Source organism: Rhinatrema bivittatum, chromosome 12, assembly GCF_901001135.1.
Source record: "Rhinatrema bivittatum chromosome 12, aRhiBiv1.1, whole genome shotgun sequence".
NCBI classification, from domain to species: domain Eukaryota; kingdom Metazoa; phylum Chordata; class Amphibia; order Gymnophiona; family Rhinatrematidae; genus Rhinatrema; species Rhinatrema bivittatum.
The window spans coordinates 13,380,527-13,401,480 of NC_042626.1; the positions used below are offsets into that span (position 1 = coordinate 13,380,527).

The 20,954-nt window shown below is 41.9% G+C and overlaps 1 protein-coding gene across 4 annotated transcripts in view; it reads left to right on the forward strand.

The window, feature by feature from the left end:
- FKBP5 (FKBP prolyl isomerase 5) overlaps positions 1-20,954 on the forward strand; it is an 86,513-nt gene that overhangs the window by 29,037 nt on the left and 36,522 nt on the right. For 2 of the 4 annotated variants that reach the window (XM_029573428.1, XM_029573431.1), the window contains exons 2-5: positions 4,621-4,814; positions 10,972-11,109; positions 15,252-15,396; positions 16,783-16,925. In XM_029573428.1, the coding sequence (XP_029429288.1) occupies positions 10,999-11,109; positions 15,252-15,396; positions 16,783-16,925 (399 nt within the window). In that variant the 5' untranslated portion in view covers positions 4,621-4,814; positions 10,972-10,998. The remainder of the gene's footprint in view (positions 1-4,620; positions 4,815-10,971; positions 11,110-15,251; positions 15,397-16,782; positions 16,926-20,954) is intronic. The other 2 variants (XM_029573430.1, XM_029573429.1) reach the window with 2 other exon arrangements.

A 20,954-nucleotide genomic window follows, 5' to 3' on the forward strand; every position in this document is an offset into this window, starting at 1 on the left:
ATCAGTAGGAATTTCGCCAGTAGTCCTCAGACTCTTAGGATTTTTTATAATCCAGTATATGCATATATCTGCGATCCAATTTATTTAAATTTTATAAAACAGGTGGTTTTCTTATTTCATGCAGTCTTTGATTAGTTTTGTAGTAGCTCTGAAGATAATGGCAGTGAGAGCAAAAGCAGAAATATGAATGATGCATGTATAAGATGTGTGGTAATATTGATTAAGATTTTATTTTTTTGATGGTGTTGACTGGTGTTTTTTTGAATAAATGTCTTTATTGAATTTTAACAGACAATAAGAGCAGAATATACAATAAACACATAATGTAACAGCAAACAACAGTCTCAACACTCCCGACCAAACCCTAGATATCCCCCCGCCCACATCCTGGAGCCGCAGAAATAATATACAAGAATCGTCCTTGAACAAAATAAGTATCAACTAGCAGATGACAGAGTAGGTGATTCTGCTGCCATGCCCAAATTGGAGCCTGTTGTCGCAGAACTGCTGTCTGGAAAATGAAGGAACAAATCAGCATGGGGTCTTCAGCAGCCCTGGCTCGTTGACTGACCCTGTGGCGCACCATGTTCCTTCCTCCTTCATGGGCCTCCTGTTACTATGGAAACCTGTGCAAGGCCAGCTAAGGCCTTGTGCTGACTTTTCCTTCATCTTCATGTTCCAAAAGGAGAGAAGCTCAACTTGTAGGTGAGGAAGGGAGGGGTATTTTGGGTGGGAGAGATCGTCCCTAGTGCCAAACCCCCCCCCCCCCATGGGTGCCTACCCTCTTAATCCGGCCCTGCTTTGACTGGACATGATGGCATCAGTTCCTATCAAGATACAGAAGATTTCTTGAGAAAAATGCTGCTTGAACATTGCCTATCAAAGGCCAAGTCAAGTGACCTAGTGGCAATGCTTGATATGAGTGTAATGTCATTCCATCTCATCTGCTACTGCTTCCAACTCTGCAAAACAATCAGTGATGATAAAAACTAGAATCAAAGCCATACCATGACTTCATTGTTGATTTTGATAGCTTTCCTTTGACTCTCTTTTGGGTTCATTGCCAGAATATTTTCACCTTGAGGCATAAAACTCATGTCCCATTGAACCAGTTGCGGATGGCATCAATAGCAAAACTAGGATGTAAGCGTTTGTTAGGCAGATTTTATTTTCATAAAAAGTAGCTTATGTATACTCAACGTACTGTGGCTAGCTTGAATATATTTTTGCCTAGCATAAACTGCTGCTGCTTTGCAGAGTTTTGACATTTTCAAAAATACTTTGAGAGTTGTATAGTCAAAGAGAATGAATCTCATTTTCATGCATTTTCTATATTTAACCTTTTAGAAAAAGATGTGCATGAAAACTATTTTTTTCATAGCTTTCAGTCAGGTGGTTCTTTGTTGGGCTAATGGGGAATTTGTATAGAGTTCACCTTCTAAGCCTTTGCAGGTGACATCACATTTATAGGATGTCACAGGATGGGAGGATCATGTCTTTTTTTTGACATTTTATTGTAAATTTTGTACTCATGAAAGGTACTAGTTTAGTAGCATTGGTAACTTTAAATTTTCCTTTTATCCAATGGACAGATGCAGCACAAGCAGTGGTGATGTATGTTCCCCTATGCTGCTCAAGAAATATATCTTTGCCTAGGGTTACCCAGAACAGCATAGCTAAAGAGTGAGAGTAATTTAGTCTCCATGCCCATTCAATTCTTGGGCCTCCGTTTTTTGTTTCTTCTCCTCCTCCCCATTTCACCCTGCATGAGAATCATCTTTCCTCCCTGAGCTTGAGCACACCACACCATCATTATGATTCACCCTAAAAGGGGACATGAACATTGATCTCCTGCAGCACGGAGCATAGGGTTGCAGCCAAGGCATGAGTCATCTCATAAAGGTTTTTTTGAATGAGATAGACACCTATTCATTGGTAATTGGCTGAAACCAACAATTCATATTCCATAGGCCACTTAATGGCCTTTAGATGGAACTGAATTTCAATTGGTGGTGGTGTGAGCTGACCTGAAACCAGTACCCTAGATGGTAGAGGATTTCTGAGGGAGTGGTAGGGATCATAAAGCTGAGTAGTTGGTGTGAACGAGCAGATTGGAGAGGACATAATGGACTTTTTCTGCCCTCCTATTTCTCTGTTTCCCTGTGCTAATCACCTAAGCTGTTCAGGCCTCTGAAGCATCATTGCTATTTATGCATTCACTATCAGGAACAGATGGATTTTATTATTACAATTGTTCTAATATATAAAGATCATATCTTCAAACGGATATTGTTTTGCAGTAAGTAATGGAGGAAAAAATTAAGCTACAAGCAGAATTGTGTGTAAATATCTTCATGGCAACTTCTCCTGAGGGATTGGAGGGTCTTAAGTTAAAATAAAAATGCAGAAATATTTGAAAGCTCAAGGTTGTATAACCCTTAACCTGAAGTTGGGATTGGAGCAATAACATTCAATTTGTTTTGCCTGATTTATCTGCATGCAAAAGCTAAATTGTTTTATTTTCCATCTATTAAGAAGTGAATGATGAATTTATTCTGCAGGCTGGCATTAGTCTCAGCCAGAGAGAGATGTCTAAGGACTTTACAATAGGAGCAATTAAAATGGCTTTCATAGATTGTTTTTTAGGGCAGTAGAAGTATTTAATGGTTGGGTTATATTTCTTCTGGATTCTGTGTGGTGCAGAAGGAGGATGTGGCAAAAACATAATCATTTGTGCAAAGAAAATTATCAGGAAAGATTTAATGGATGATTTTATAAGAAGAAAACCAGAAATAAGTTTGCTCCCATCTGTCAAATGAGTTTTATCTTTCATGTTACAGATGCAAAAAGTTGCTCTGGCTCATTGCTTTCCTAGTGCCCTTTTAACATATTCAGTTACCTTAATTTTTTTTGGAAGTAAAAAAACATAGCTAAGGTAGAAAAGAAACAGATGACTGGAAGGAAATAAAGCATGCTTGAAAACCTATGTCCAAAGTGTGGCATACTGTTATTTGCAGAACACCAATTTGGCATACTGTCTAAGATATAATGGGCCTGATATTAAAAAAAACAAAAAACATGATAAGTCTTACCCAGTTAACTTAAATGGGATATTCAACGGCACGACTATGCTGCATATAAGAACATAAGAAAATGCCATACTGGGTCAGACCAAGGGTCCATCAAGCCCAGCATCCTGTTTCCAACAGTGGCCAATCCAGGCCATAAGAACCTGGCAATTACCCAAAAACTAAGTCTATTCCATGTAACCATTGCTAATGGTAGTGGCTATTCTCTAAGTGAACTTAATAGCAATTAATGGACTTCTCCTCCAAGAACTTATCCAATCCTTTTTTAAACACAGCTATACTAACTGCACTAACCACATCCTCTGGCAACAAATTCCAGAGTTTAATTGTGCGTTGAGTAAAAAAGAACTTTCTCCGATTAGTTTTAAATGTGCCCCATACTAATTTCATGGAGTGCCCCCTAGTCTTTCTACTATCCGAAAGAGTAAATAACCGATTCACATCTACCCGTTCTAGACCTCTCATGATTTTAAACACCTCTATCATATCCCCCCTCAGTCGTCTCTTCTCCAAGTTGAAAAGTCCTAACCTCTTTAGTCTTTCCTCATAGGGGAGTTGTTCCATTCCCAATATCATTTTGGTAGCCCTTCTCTGTACCTTCTCCATCGCAATTATATCTTTTTTGAGATGCGGCGACCAGAATTGTATAAGTCTCTGCTTAACCAGGTAAGTTAAATCTGGGTAAGTTAGACCAGCTGTATGGCAGGTCTAACCAGTTAAGGCCGAATATCTGCACTTATCCGGATATTATCATGGGTCAGAAAAACCTCCATATCCATATTTATTTTTGTTGAACATCATGAAACTTTTTTTAATCCATATTTTTATATCCTTTCTCTTTAGAACTTATCTCATGTTCCTATGCTCCTGAATGAGCAGCTTTGTTTTTCACATTCAGGAGCACAGGAACATGAGAAGCTCTGATTTAATTTTTAAGAAAAGGATATAAAAATATGGAGGGTTATCTGAGCCATGATAATACTACTCAATAGCATGTTTTTGCATTCTGAATAAACAGTGCATACTGAATTTTGGTGAAGGCAATTTTGATATTTATATTTATCTTTTTCAAAATTTACACATACAAAAACAGTCAAAGTGTGCAACTGATGCCACCATGCTGTGATGTTTTCACTAGATTCAAATAGAGAATCCTAGCTCAAAATTTTGCAACATTTTTACATAGCAATGCAGCTTAGTAATGAACACAAACTATAGTTCAATGTGAGTATATCCAAGGAAATACAAATATTCCTGTTAGATGATCTTTGTGCGTCTACTGTTCACCAACAAGGTCTGGGTTATGGCCCTAGTGCTCCTGACTCTTCAAAAGCAGCCAGCTGTAATACTGTCAGAACATGGCACTGTTTGTACACTTGGACTTTTTTTTTTTTTTTTGCAAATGTAAATTTGCAAGATATCACTTGCAATAAACTGTGCCAACACATTTCACAAGACATGGAAAAGACATTCAACATAAATGGATCACATTTATGTTTCTCTACTAATGCTGTGTGCATTTCTATTGTAGATGATGTGAAGAGGGATGCTACATCGGTGAATCAGGTCAGAATTTAAAGACCAGAGCAAACCTTCTGACATAAAATAACATCGCAGAGAAGAGCAAGGTGACACTTGTGGGAGAATATTTTTCCAGGCCAGACCACTGCATCAATGGCCTTATGATCAGGATACTAAAAGAGAACTTCAAAACTACCTAAGTGTGTAAGACATTCAAAATTAAAATGATCAGATACTCTGAAACAGGGACTTTTCCTCCCTATTAGCAGACATAGGCTTTCCATAGTTCCCTGTACGTACCCGGATCAGTCCAGACCATGGGTTGAGCCTCCTGTCCAGCAGATGGAGACAGACCAAAATTGAAAGGGTATCCTACATCAGGACAGAGCCTACCCTGGAGCGCTTCAGTATTTCTGTCACCAGCAGATGGATCAGCTCAACCTGCGGTCTCCTGATCTTGGCTAGTTTAGCCCTATTTCCAGTTTCGTTTTTTTCCCTAGAGGATCAAGCAAATACCCTTCTTGATTTTAGTAAAAAAAAAAAAAAAAAAGAAGGAATTGGCTCTGTTTTTTATCCTTTGGAGACAGCACTGTCTCCATGCTCTTGGGGGGCTTAGGGGGGCTTGGCCCCTTATGTTTTTTTCTTGCAGCATAGCCTAAGCCCCTATTCCCAGTGCTCCTAAGGGGGTGAAACTGGTGGTCCAGCCACTCCCCCCCTCACCTGGCTACCTTTAAAATATAGAAAAATTAATAAATAATAATAATACTCTCTTGCTTTCCTTTTGAAATAAATAAATAAATAAAGCCAGAGGTACTCTTAAATATTTTGTCTCCCCACTAGCTCAGTCTTTTTACCTCTGTCGTCGGCAGCCGGGTGTTCAGTCAGGAGTGAGCAGGGTTCAGTCCTCTGCCTCTGCTCTTTCCGGCAGCGAAGGGAAGCCTAATCAGCTGATTGTCTTTGTGCTCGTGGCTCTCTTCATTGACAATGCCGCGATCACACTGCTGCCCAGCCTGTGGAAGGTGTTGACGTGATTTTCGCGCGAAGGGCTATGTTCTGCATGCCTGCCGGGTGGGGAAGGCCCCTCCCAGGCAGCGCAGCTAAATCCAGCCTGGGGTCGCTCTTCCAGACGCATGGCCAGGCTGTATCTGGCTTGTTACGGCGGTTACTACCCCAAACCAAATGTGCCTGATACTTCACTTTCGATGCATATCCAGCATGGCTCTCTGCTTCAACAGCATGGGAGAAGACTGATACTTCACGCATATCCAGCATAGCTCTCTGCTTCAACGGCAGGGGAGAAAAAAAGAAAACTGATACTTCACGCATATCCAGCATAGCTCCCTGCTTCAACGGCAGGGGAGAAGAAAAACAACCAATAAGGGCTGTATAACATAGTCTGGGTAAAACAAATAAGCATGGGTGTAGCTTGCTTATTGCGGCGGCTACTACCCCTAACTAATCAAGCTAGATATTTCACTTGGATGCAGCTCCATCACTGCTCTCTACATTAAAGGTGGGGGTGGAAGGGAAATAGAACCAAGTGTTAAGAGAACGGCTACTACCCCTAACTAATCAAGCTAGATATTTCACTTGGATGCAGCTCCATCACTGCTCTCTACATTAAAGGTGGGGGTGGAAGGGAAATAGAACCAAGTGCTAAGAGAAACAGATAAGTATGAGAGAAAAAATGTGTGAAGCTTGCTGGGCAGACTGGATGGGCCATTTGGTCTTCTTCTGCCGTCATTTCTATGTTTCTATGTTACCGGGACGGCAAACTGCAGGAACAGTGGCAGTTTTGGGTGATTTAACAGCTCCCGATTCGGGGCTGCTCGGCGCAGGGGATGATTATTTTGTGGGTGACCCCTCCCCCCCCCCCCCCCCCGGGCAAGTCTAGGCCTCGTTTTTCTTAAGAATTTGTGCTCATGCACAAATCCTACCTGGCCAGCTTGCAGAAGTAGGAGGACCCCCTCTGCGGTTGGACCCTCCGCTTGCCCCGGAGCCACAGGGGGCTGTCAGGGTGCGGGTGGTCCCGGGGGCCCCTTCCTGTCTGGACCCTCTGGCACCTGTGGGAACCCCGGATCCAGATCCGGCTGTGGATTTGGCAGAAACACTTCCTCCTCTCGAAGGGGATGAGCCCAGGGTCCTCCGCTTATTTCAGAAGGAGGAGTTGGAACCCCTCATTCCTTTTGTCCTCCAGGAATTAGGAGTTGAGGGTCCACCAGCGGACACTCTTACGGCAGCACTACCTAAGCACATGGACCCAGTCCTGGCGGGACTCCGGGCCCAGGCTTCTGCTTTTCCTTTTCACCTCATGCTCAAATTGCTTCTCCTACGGGAATGGGAAGCTCCCGAGGCAGGGCTCCGCATCGGGAGAGCCATGGATAAGCTTTATCCGCTCCAGGAGGACTGGCTGGAACTGCTGAAAATTCCCACAGTGGATTCTTCCGTCTCCGCTGTAACCAAGCACACCACTATTCCGGTGGTGGGGGCTGCGGCCTTGAAGGATGCACAGGATCACAAACTCGAATTCCACCTTAAGCGTATCTTCGAGGTACTGGCATCGGGAGTTCGGGCGACTATTTGCAGCAGTCTCATGCAGCGGGCTGGCCTTAGGTGGGTTCAGCAATTACTTGGCACCCAGGACCTTCCCCGTGCAGAGGCTGAGCAGGCTGAAAGGTTGGAAGGTGTTATTGCGTATGGGGCGGACGCCCTGTACGATCTTCTCAGAGTCCAGGTGAAAGCAATGGCCTCGGCGGTTTCTGCCAGACAGCTTCTCTGGTTACGCAATTGGTCAGTGGACCCGGCATCCAAGGCGTGATTGGGCACCTTGCCTTTCAAGGGTAAATTGCTTTTTGACGAGGATCTTGAGCAGCTCATTAACTCCTTGGGTGAGAACAAGGTCCACAAGCTGCTGGTGGACCGACCAAAACAGTCTCAAGCTTTTGTGCCTTCCCGGTTTCGGGGCCAATGTCGTTATGCTCCTGCTCGTGGTTATCCTTCGCAGTCTCAGTCTTGGTCTCAGCCCTTTCGCGGGTGTTGGTCTTTCCGTGACGGGGCACCTCAGGATACCACCCTGAAGCCCGCTTCCCAATGAGATTCGGTTGACCCATTCCTCCATCCCCAATCTAGGGGGTCGTCTCTCCCTATTCTTCGAGGAATGGGTCAAGATCACGTCAGACCAGTGGGTCCTCGAGATTATCCGAGACTTACGGGTTAGAATTTTCTCGAGATCTACCGGACCTCTATGTAGTCTCGCCGTGCGGTCGTCTGAAGCGGGAAGCGGTGGCTCAAACCCTTGTCAGGCTTCTGTTTATTCTAAATGAAAACACAGCTGTAATAGTTAACTTTGAGACTTTATTAGAGAAAGACAGAGGCAAAGGGAATAGAGACAGATACTGGAACAAAGTACAGATAAGTTTGTTCCAGGGAGCGACAGGTCCATACAAATCAGAACATACTGAGAGTGTTATTTCTAGATAAGTGCAGGGCTTCTGATTTGGGAATATATTAGACCAATCAGCTAATGGGTCTGGGGTGTTGGCTGCATTCCAGCACGTTCAAACTAGCATTCTTGAATACAGCAGAGATGAGGTACTTCAGAAAGTCAATGCACAATATCACATACACTTCAAGGGCTGGGAGCCATTGTCCCGGTCCCAGAGACGGAGCTTGCCGCCAGCCAGTATGCCATCTACTTCGTTGTCCCAAAGAAGGAAGGTTCCTTACCCCCAATCTTAGACCTCAAGAGGGTCAACCGGGCCCTCAAGGTACTTCATTTTCGAATGGAGACCCTGAGGGCAGTCATAGCAGCTGTTCATCCCGGCGAATACCTGGCCTCTCTCAAACTTAACAGAGGCGTATTTACACATCCCGATTCGCCCTGCACACCAGAAGTATCTCCGCTTCCACGTTCTGGGACAGCATTTTCAGTTCCAGGCGCTTCCTTTCGGTCTAGCCACCGTGCCACGCACCTTCACCAAGGGTCATGGTGGTGGTGGCGGTGGCTCTCTGGGACGGAGTCTTAGTCCATCCTTATCTGGACGACTGGCTCGTGTGGGCCAAATTGGAAGTCCTCTGCAAACAGGCGGTCAGCCAGGTTTTAGCTCTCCTTACCTCTCTTGGGTGGATAGTAAGCTTTCCCAAGAGCCATCTCCAGCCTTCCCAGGTGTTGGAATTTCTGGGGGCGCGCTTCGATACACGGGTGGGAAAAGTGTTTCTGCCCCGTGCCAGTGTTGCCTAGTGAGCCTCCTCGCTCTTTATCAGCTATGTAGTCGACTCTGTAGGGAAGTGGGTGGGTATTCCTTAGCTATTTCATTCTGCAGAAAACATTTACAGTACGCAAACTTGCTTTTTCCATCAATAAGCAGGCTAAATTAGCCATTACGTATGAGGAGACCCAAGCAGAGGTTGCAGCGGAGCATTTACTAAATAAGCAACCTGGACTCCACTGTGGAGAGTGGACTACTGCGAGAAGAGGTTACTCAAAACTGCTTGTCTATCAGTCTTTGAGAGGTTATATAGACCGTAATGGGATGTAAAAATGTGAATTGATGACGGAGTTGAAACTTTGCAGATGTCCTTGAGAGGCATATATAATTGGCATCTCGGAGACCTGGTGGAAGGAGGATAGCAAATGGGACAGTGTCTTATTAATTAATTAATTAAATTTTAATTTTTATATACCGACATTCTTGTATCAAATACAAATCATACCGGGTTTACCTTAAAACAGAATATGCGGAAAATATATTTCCTTTGTCTAATACATTGAACAATTATAACAAAAACTGTTAACAAAAGAGAAAGTTAAAAAAAGTTGGAAAACAGTTAATTAACAGAATAATAATAATAAAGGAATTTAAAAAATAGCGCGACGCCTGGTGGAAAGGCGCTGTTTACCGGCTCGACGCTGAGCGTGCTGACGTCAGGGGTCTGATCTCTTCTTCACTGTGTTCTTAACTGTTTCTTAGTTTCAAGCGATTTTTTTCCCATTTTTTTTCTTTTTTTTTCTCTCAGAGATTGCCTTAAGGTGCCCGATGCTGGTGGGCTGCCCCTCCGCTTCAGTGCCCGGTGTAAAGGCGCCGTTTACTAGGGTACAAATTATACCACAATGATACAGTGGATCAACTTGGGGGTGGAGTGGAACTTTGTGCAGGATAGCATAGAGTCCAATAGGATAAAGATCCTGCAAGAGACTAAATGCACAGTAGAATTTTTATGGGTCGAAATCCATGCGTGGGGAAAGAGTGTAGTGATATGAGTATTCTACCATCCACTTAGCCAAAATAAGATGGTTAATCAAATGATATGAGAAATAAGGGAAGCTAACCAATTTGGCAATATAGTAATATTGGGAGATTTCAATTACCCCAATATTGACTGGGTAAATGTAACCTCAGGACATGCTAGAGAAGTAATGTTCCTGGATGAGAATACATGATTGCTTCATGGAGCAATTAGTTCAGGAACGAACAAGAGAGAGTATTATTTTAGATCTAATTCTTAGTGGAATGCAGGATTTGTTGACAGAGGTAAACGATAGTGGGGCCACTTGGCAATTATCATAACATGATCACATTTTAATTAATAACTGGAAGGGGGACAATAAGTAAATCTACAGCTCTAGCACTAACCTTTCAATAGGGAGACTTTGATAAAATGAGGAAGATACAAAAAAAAAAAACTGAAAGGTGCAGCCTCAAAGGTTAAGATTGTACAACGGGTATGGACATTGTTTAAAAGTTCTGTCTTGGAAGTGCAGTTCAGATGTATTACACTCATTAAGAAAGGTAGAAGGAAGGCCAAACTGCCATTTTGGTTAAAAGATGAAGTGAAAGGCTGTTTTAGCCAAAAAAAACCCAAAACTTCCTTCAAAATTGGCAAAGGATCCATCTGAAGAAAATAGGAAAAAGCATAAGCATTTGTAAGTTAAATGTAAACATTGATAAGACAGGCTAAGAAAGAATATGAAAAGAAACTGGCCATAGAGGCAAAAACTCTTAATAAAATCTTTTTAAAATATATCTGAAACAGGAAGTTCTTTGGAAAATGTAACCCACAGGTCATAGCAAAAATGCTGAGATTATTGTTAGGTTGTTTAGCCTGGGAATTGTGAAGCCTGATTTCCTTAGCATTCCCCAAACCAAGTTGGCCCAAGGAGCAGATTTGTTGGGTTTTGCAGTGCATAAGAGGTAAGAGATCCTTCCTGTTAAGATGCATATAGCACAGCTTCCTGTTAGTGAAGTAACAGACCTGCAGGTTTCTTCTTCTATTCTTTGCCTTCTCTTGATGTTTTATTTGCTTCGTGAGGTGCCAGGGATTCAGCAACGCGGCCCTAACGCTGCATTTTGTTTGTATTTAGCTGTGCTGCTGTTCATGCAAAGAGACAATGACAACTGACGACGCTATGAAAAATGAAGGAGATGTTCCGCTCCAGCCAGCGGCTCTGGCTGAACATGGAGAGGATATCACTCCCAGAAAGGATCGTGGTGTCCTGAAGGTCAGACCATTAGACAGAAAAGGAAGTTAATTACTCATCCCTCCTGACAAGTTTCACTTCCATCCATCGTTTTTCATTTTAGTGGCATGGCTTTTCTCATCTCTTTTTTCTCTTTTGGTAGATGGGTTACAGATGATAAATTTGAGGCTGATATTAAAAAATGCTGAGCAGCTAAATTTAGTCACTTAAGGGCCTTATTTACAAAGCATTTTTCCCATAGACGCAAAATGAGAGAGAACCTTTAGTAAACAGGGCTTCTATGTTAGGTGCCTATTTTTAGCTGAATTTAGGGAAGAAATGGAGAATAAAACAAAGTATCATAATGTTTCTGTATTGATCCATGGTGTGACTGCACTTTGAGTATTGTGTGCAGTTCTGGTCACCACTTCTCAAAAAAATATGTAGCAGAATTAGGAAAGGTACAGAGAAGGGTGACCAAAATAATAAAGGGGATGGCGCGATGCCTCTAGGAGGAAAGTTTAAAGAGGTCAGGGCTCTTAAGAAACATAAGAACATAAGAAAATGCCATACTGGGTCAGACCAAGGGTCCATCAAGCCCAGCATCCTGTTTCCAACAGTGGCCAATCCAGGCCATAAGAACCTGGCAAGTACCCAAAAACTAAGTCTATGCCATGTAACCATTGCTAATGGCAGTGGCTATTCTCTAAGTGAACTTAATAGCAGGTAATGGACTTCTCCTCCAAGAACTTATCCAATCCTTTTTTAAACACAGCTATACTAACTGCACGAACCACATTCTCTGGCAACAAATTCCAGAGTTTAATTGTGCGTTGAGTAAAAAAGAACTTTCTCCGATTAGTTTTAAATGTGCCCCATGCTAACTTCATGGAGAGCCCCCTAGTCTTTCTACTATCCGAAAGAGTAAATAACCGATTCACATCTACCCGTTCTAGACCTCTCTTCAGTTTGGAGAAAAGATGGCTGAGGGGAGATATGAGGTCTATAAAATGAGTGGAGTGGAACAAGTAAGTGTTAATCGGATGTTTACTCTTTCAAAAAGTACAAAGACTAGGGGACACGCAATGAAGTTACTAAGTGATACATTTAAAACTAAAAGAAAATATTTTTTTACCCATTGCATAATTAAGCTCTGGAATTTGTTGCCAGAGGATGTTGTGAAAACTATTAGCATAGCTCAGCGGCGGATTCCCGAGGAAGACAGACCTGGGGATTCGCCGCCCAGGACACATCACGTAGTCTGCAGAGCGCGGCTCCGTCACGGCCTCGCACGGCAGACCACGTGACTGGAGCGACCGGCCCACCGGGGGATGCCCGATCCCGCCCCTGGTGTAGCTGCATTTAAAAAAAAAGGTTTGGACAAATTCCTGGAAGAAAAGTCCATAAACCTTTAAGGTGGAGTTGCAGAAATCCTCTGCTTATTCGTGGGATAAGCAACATGGAATCTGTCTACCCCTTGGGATCCTGCCAGGCACCTGTGATGTGGATTGGCCACTACTGGGCTTGATGGACCTTTGGTCAGACTCGTATGGCAAATGTTCTGTTCTTAGTAGCCTTTCAGAAAATGCCCCTAATTTAGGCCTGCAACTCATTTTTCTAAGTTAGGTGCAGTACCAAACCTTTTTTTTCGCTGCCCCATAACTATCCACTTTTTAGTGATTACATTTAGGGCCTTGGCCTTAGTTTTCAAAGGGGTCAATTTAGGTTCCTAACTTCCAAAATTGGACTCCTTAAATCCTTTGAAAATTGACCTCTTTGTACTTTGAGTGTGAGAGGAAATGGGGACCTTTGTTTTCAGGTTTTATTTTATTTTTCCTGGATATTTCAGTGTTTGCATCAAGAATAAAAATATTTACCTGAAAAAATACGAGCCATTTTCTTCCATTGATTTCTCCCAGTTTTGTTCTTGCAATAAATGCTGATAACTTTGCAGGAAAAATAAAATACAAACTGAAAATGAAGGTCTTGAACTGTAAATGTTATAATATTTGCCAACTTTCTGAGAAGCATTTTACTTCTGTAATTCTCTGACTGGAAGTTGCCTTCCCTTCAGTGTGGATAAAACTCAGTGCATTCTTTTTTGGCTTCATTGAGAGGAGGGGTTCCTGGGCGGGGGGGGAGGAGGAGGTGAGTTTCAGTCCCAGGAGGAAAAGTGCATGCGTAGGTGACCTTTTCAAATCTTCATGCCTACTTTCCCAGCAAAAATCTACTCACGGAAAAAGCAGGGGCAAGTGACCATGTGGACTTTGTACCTGTGGCAAGTTTCAAAGCCAGCAGTAAAAAGTACCAGCAGACTTTATCCCAGTACAGCTTTTGAAAATTGCTCCTGTAGTGCTGTTTGCAATGCACTGAGAGTGTCGCACAAGATAAATTGCACATTTACAAGACTTCATCAAGTTGGAGCATAGGGAGAATCGGAGATTTGCTCATTCATGCAGGGAGTCAAGCCAGGGTTTCCAAGTTTTAACAGGCCTGTGTGTGTGTAAGTCTGAGACTGCACAGGTCTCTCTGAATATTTTGTGTAGAAAAGGAAGTACTTGTTCTTTTACAGTTAATATCATCAAAATTAATGTTGATCAATGTATGAGAGCTTTTCAGATGGAAAAAAAAGTTCCTTTTTTTTTTTTAGACAACTCTATGGGCCAGATCTTAAAATCTACGCCCGATTTTATAACATGTGCGTGCAAATGGCCGCTTTGCCCGGAGGCTCCGAGCGCCGAGTCTATGCAAAATAGGCTCGGCGCGCGCAGGAGTGGTAATATACGCGCGTAACCCTTTTAAAATCCGCCCCCAAGTGTAGTAATTGGGCATACTGAGAGTAAATGGCTGGCTGAAAACTGCCTCCTCTAGGTAAAAGTACAAGTGGGGATCTACAATGCATGAACTTTTACACACAGGAAAAAAGAAGGTGGGTTCAGGGTGGAGTTAGGTCAGAGGAGGCAATAGTGTGTGCAGTTTTACATTTTCATGGAAAATGTTCCTGCAGACTTTGCACCTGCAGCACAGTTTTGAATATTGCCCCCATTGTTAATGATAAAAGGAACACTTTAGGGTGGATAAAATTGGAATTTGAAAATTTGATGCATCAGCAGAGAAATTGAAGCAATGGACTTGGCCCTTCCTGCAGATTTGCTGCTGAGTTCCTTTCATGCAATTGCACATTGTGACCATAAAACTTTCCAACACCACCAAATTCTTGCGTTCCATGAAGGATCGTAATCGGGTGACTATTCTTCCACATTCCGAAGACCTGCTGGGCATAGGAATCCCTCTCTAGCCCTGCTCAGTGTGGGTTTCTTGTTTCTGTGTTAGCCCAGCATCCTCTCTCCAACAGTGGCAAGCAGTGGATGTTGAAAGAGCGTGTGCATCCACTATCAGTCTTTCATTTTCAAACAGTCGTGATTTAAGCATGCACCGAACCTGGAGTGACATTTCTGATTGTTACGTAGCCTGTGACTAATTTATCTTCCATCTGGTATTATATTATGAGAAGATCTGATTAATAGGTTCCTATATATTGTTTCTACCACTTGAGTAGAATAGTTTAAAAAAGAAAATTGTTAAAGAAACTTGCCCTCTCCTCCGTGGATAAAAGCACACGCACGCTTTCACGGCACACGTACACTTAGCTAAGGGCGAAAGAGATGGGCTTGGGGGTGGGGTTAGAGCAAGGAAGGGAAACTTTTCAAAACCCTGCACAGACTCTGCACCTAAGTAAAAGCTTCAGAGTCTGGATATTTTTGTTTTTGCGGACTTTGCCGGCTTAAATTTTCAAAAGAAAACTAGTTTTCAGTTGTGGACATGGTGCTGAAAACTACCCAGGTAGTTTAAAAATTGCCCCTTAATAATTTATATACCTCTATCATATCTCCTGTCCAGTGATCTCTTTTTAAAGCTGGAGTCCTGTTTTTGAGATTTTGTATGAAACCTTTCCCATATCCCTCATCATCTTTGTTGCCCTTCACTGTATCTTTTCTAGGTCTGCTAAGTTCTTTTTACTGATCCTGATGGTCCCTGTTGAACTCAGTTCTACTTGAATCTTTCTGTTCTTCTCTACCCCATAATCTCTCTGTCCTGCTGAACTTGGGGTCTTGTTATCTTTCGCAGCACAGGGATCCCTCTGCACATTGTTCTCTTTCTCATGCTGTTTCTCTGTATTGCAGATTGTGAAACGGCCTGGAATCAATAATGAGACGCCGATGATTGGAGACAAAGTCTATGTTCATTACAAAGGAAAACTGGCCAGTGGGAAAAAGTTTGATTCAAGCCGCGATCGTAATGAGCAGTTTGTCTTTAGTCTTGGCAAAGGTAAGTAGCTCCTCCTTTAAATTGGATCTCTGGATTTGTTGGATGACAAGGGTATGGCCTTGCAAATGTAAGGGGCTGTAATAAGTGAACAGAAGTTATCAATCTCAGGTCACGGTTTCTATAAAGACTTTAGTATTTTTATCATCAGTGATCATTTTAAGCAGAGTCACAAAGCAATGGGGTGAATTTTCAAAACATTTACATGCATAAAATTAGCATTTATTTATTTAACATTTTTATATACCGGGATTCATGTAAAATTTACATATCATCTCGGTTTACATTGTAACTCAGAAAACAGGCATGTAAGAATGCAATTACATAGAACATATATGCGTGTAAGCAGCTTGTATGTGCATGCACACTATTTTAAAAACATCAAAAGTACACTTGTATTTTTGGTCTGGCATGTACCAGTATGCACAAAAAAAAAGGGGGGTGGTCTAGGGACGTTCCGGTATGGGGCCAAGAGCTATGTTGCTGTTTTATAGAGACATGCCTGCAAACGTGTGTCAACTTATTAGTGGAATTGTACAGCTGCTAATCATCTTGCGCAGTTGATAACAGGCTCATCTGTTGTTCACTATTGGTTGGATGGGTGGTCCAGGTGACGGGAGAGATTTCAGAGTAAAGAACCAGGAGAGGGTCTCTCTGACCTGGAGAAGGACTGGGTAAACTGGTAGAGGTTTTCGCAAACTGGTAATTACAATTCTCCTAGGACAAGCAGGATGGTAGTTCTCACACATGGGTGGCATCGGGAGGAGCCCGGCACGGAAAACGTACGTCAAAGTTTTTAGAAACTTTGACCGACACACAGTACAAGTTGCAGCAACATTTGACCCTGTGGCACTCTTGTGCACCAACAGCAGCTATAGCGCCACCGTAGCAGCAGTGGAGGAGAGAGAAATAATGTCAGACATTGTATGGCTCAACTCTGGCACTGACCCAAATACTCTAGTGTGAAGGCAGAACTGCTGAGTTGGCATGGGACTCATCAAACCATGGAGTCGGGGGCAGTCGTCCCAGTTCATCTGTCCTTAAAGGCGACCCTAACAATAATTAAACTTAATTTTGTGTTTTCATTATTATTTCTTTATCTGAAAATTAAAGCAGAAGAGAGATGAGAGAGGTTTTAAAGTGTCAATTTGATATTTTGAGAAAACTAGATAGTGTTGCTGTTTTAAGCAGCAATAATTCCAGAATGGTTGTATTTTCGAATTGTATTCACCTGCCCAATGGACATCTGTCTGCTTCTTCTGTCCTAGTAGAAGCATCTTTGTTACGTTAGCCAGGATTTTAATGTCCATGAAGCATAACAAAAGGATTGATCCTAAAACCAGTATTACACACTGTTCTTCTCTCAGACATCTCTCCCCTTTATCTCAGGACAGGTAATCAAGGCCTGGGACATTGGTGTGGCCACTATGACCAGAGGGGAGATCTGCCTTTTACACTGTAAACCTGAATATGCTTATGGTGCTGCTGGTAGTGTCCCAAAAATTCCACCTAATGCCACCCTTTTGTTTGAGGTGAGTACGTATTTCATTTGTCTTTTAAGAACCTTAAGGACCCGCGCACGTTTGTACACGTTTCGCGTGCTGATTTTATAACAGGCGCACGTATATGCATGCGTGTAATAAAATTGGCTATCCGCGCGTACATGTGCACATGATTTTATATTGACTCACGCATGTGTGCGTGAATTCAGTCTTGAGCACGTAAGTGGGGGGAATTTTAGTAGGTGCATGCGGCAATGCAATAGGCCTTTTTCACTCCCCATTTGCCCCAGTAAAGGAGAGGACTTCCTAAACCCCCTAGCTAACTTGCCTCCCTTTTACCTTATTAGCCCAGAACCTTACAATCCCACTAACTAGCCTCATTTTTTTGTTACACTACTTACATAGAAAAGTAAAGTTACAAGGTCGGGGACCCCAGTGAGTGTGTGTGTGTGTGTGTGTGTAACTACTTTACACGCTGACTTCATGGTGCAGTCCCAGCCTGCCCCTTTTCCGTGAAGAAAAAAAAATGTTTGTGTGTACCGGGAGATACATGCGTGGCCGTGGGCCTTTTAAAATCCACGTGGTGTGTGTGTGGGTCCAATTCACATGTGTATATCCTGGTTTTGCCACATGTAAGCCTTTGAAAATCAACCAGTGGGTTTTATGAGAGTTTGCATTTATTTATTTATTGTTTTTATATACCGACATTCGATCGAGATATCACATCGGTTTACATGTAACTAAAACAAATAAGACATGACCTGCTTATTTTACATTATAACATGGTAACTGTTTGTAACATGGTAACAGGAAGGAACGAACAAATGACTATACATGGTATTTGAGAACGAACAATTGACTGAACATGTGGCTAACTAAGTAGCGCGATCTGTGTTTGTTTTGCTTGTGCTTTGTGTGTGTGTGAACTTAAACTTCCTTGTCTGTGAATGTATGTAAATATTTCTATATAGACACTGTTTTCATTTAGAACATCTATTGTGTCTTTCTGGATATTTGTGTGTCATATTCTGCACATTTGATTATAGTGTTGCATATATCTCTGTTCTCTGCTTAATCTCAGTCTATGTGTGTATGTATATATTCCTAATACCTTTTGTGCTTGATGTCCTGATTTTCAGGATATATATGAGAGGATATGAGGACTCTTGACAATCCACGCATATGTGCAGACTGCAGATGTGCATATTTTTCAGAAAGTAGGCTTCTTTAGTTATGTGTGGAACTTAGAACATAAGACTTGCCATCCTGGGTCAGACCAAAGGTCCATCAAGCCCAGTAGCTGTTTCCAACAGTGGCCAAGCCAGGTCACAAGTGCCTAGTAGGATCCCAAGGGATAGAGAGATTCCATGTTGCTTATCCCAGTCCACCCCAAGTCCACCTTGATAATTGTTTATGGACTTTTCCTCCAGGAACTTGTCCAAATGTTTTTTTTGAGTACAGCTACACTAATAGCTTTCACCATATCCTCTAACAATGAATTCCAGAGCTTAATTATGAGTTGAGTAAAAAAAATATTTTCTCTTAGTTTTAAATGTATCACCTAGTAATTTTATGGTGTGTCCCCTAGTTTTTGTACTCTTTGAAAGAGTAAACAATCAACTAACATTTACTCATTCCACGCCACTCAATTATTTTAAACACCTCTATCATATCCCCCCTCATCCGCCTCTTCTCCAAGCTGAAGAGTCCTAACCTCTTTAGTCTTTCCTCATAGGTGATTCATCCCATCCCCTTTATCATTTTGGTTGCCCTTCTCTGTACCTTTTCTAACTCTGCTGTATCATTTTTGAGATGTGGTGATCAGAACTGCACACAATGTTCAAGGTGAGGTCGCACCATGGAGCACGATACAGAGGCAGCATGATATTCTTGTTTTAATCTCCAGTCCTTTCCTAATAATCCCTAGCATTCTATTTGCTTTCCTGGCTGCTGTTGCACGCTGAGCAGAAGATTTCATCGTATTATCAACGATGATGCCTAGATCCTGGAACCTTGCCTTTTGCAGCTATAATTTGGGTTACTCTTCCCTAAGTGCATCACTTTGCAGTTGTCCACATTAAATTTCATTTGCCATTTGCATGCCCAGTCTCCCAGTTTTGCAAGGTGGTCTTACAGTTTCTCACAATCCTCTTATGATTTAACAACTTTGAATAATGTTGTGTCATCAGTAAATTTGATCACCTCTCTCGTCCCCATTTCCAGGTCATTTATAAATATATTACAAAGTAGTGGTCCCAGAACAGATCCTTGAGTCACTATGCTATTCACCTCTCCCCACTGGGAAAATTTACAATTTAGCCCTACTCTCTGTTTTCTATCTTTGAACCAGTTTGCAATCCACAATAAGTCACTTCCCCCTAACCCATGACTTTAATTTTCTAAGAAGTCTTTTGTGAAGGACTTTGTTAAATGCGTTCTGGAAATCCAGATACACTATATCAACTGGCTCATCTTTATCCACATGTTTACACCTCAAAAATATGTAGCAGATTGGCGAGGCAAGACTTTCCTTGGCTAAATCCATGTTAGCTTTGACTCCTTAAACTACACCTGTCTATATGTTCAGCAATTTTGTTCTTTGTGATAGGGTCTACTATTTGCCTGTCACTCACAGGTCTGTAGTTTCCTGGATCACCCCTTGAGCCCTTCTTAAAAATTGGTGTTACATTGGCAACCCTCCAGCCTTCAGGTACCATAGATAATTTTAATGATATTTATTAATTTAATAAAATTTCTTACCTGCCCCTCCAAAGAAGTTTGGGGCGAGGTACAATTGGAACATAAGAATTAAAAACCAGGAAGAAGAGGCACCAGAGAAACTGACTTGTTGGGAATGATTTCAGGAAAAGAAGAGAGAACAGAACCCACAATACCAATATCAGAAAGATGAGAAAGTAGAATAGCATGATGAAGAGTATCAAAAGCTGCAGAGATATCAAGAGTAGCAGATTTGTAAATAGTTTACAATTAATAGCAGATCTGCAATTTCATTTTTCAGTTCTTTCAACACTCTGGGATGTATACCATCTGGTCCAGGTGATTTGCTACTTTTTAGTTTGTCAATTTGTCCTAGTACATCTTCCAGGTTCATTGAGATTTTTCAGTTGTGCAGAATCATCACCTTTGAATATAATTTCGGGCATGAAGACTGAAGCAAAGAATTCCCTAAGTCATCCCTAAGTGCTCCTTTTTACCCCTTGATTATCTAATGGTCCAACTGACTCCTTCAAAGGCTTTTTACTTTGAATGCACCTGAAAAAGATTTAATTATGAGTTTTTACTTCCACGACAGGCTTCTCTTCAAATTCTCTCTTTGAAACTTCTTGTTATATATGATATCTGTATATGATTGTGTGTGTATCTGATATGGGGGTAATTTGTAGTAGCCCTCAAAAGAGTTGTCATTTTTGGATTTCAAGAAATGTATATGCACACACTTTTGAAAATCCAAGAGTATACATGCAAGTTGCAACCTCTTCCCAACTCTGCCGCAGGGAATACCTCTACTCTGTCTAGATAAACGTACGCACATACACGACATAAGCATGTAAATTTAATCGGGCATACAGTTTTATAATAAACCATTTTCTTTGAAAATGACCCTTTCTGTAGTTGTATATATGTATATACTTCTCATTAAGTGTGTGTGTGTGAGTTGGTTGATCTGTGAATTGATTTCTGTCTGCCCAATAAAGAATTTGTGTTTTTCAATGTTGTCCTACTGTACCTACTGTTTTCATGTGGCAGCACATATGAGTCTTTGCTTGAAATGGAGGCAGGACTTCAGTAGTAGGTACAGACGTTGACATGAACTATTGGTTAAGATAGAGGATGCTTTGCAAGTTGGTATTGCTCTGATTTTGATGGAAGTTTCACTGCTTTGACTAAGATGGAGGCTGCATTGCAGACTGTTTTCTTTTGACTTGAGCGAAGACTGCAGTACAGGATAATGTAACTCTGATACAGGTGGAGTTTGTATTGTAGAGTGGTATTGCTCTATAATGGAGGCTGCATGGCAAGAGAGGAGGCTGAAAACTA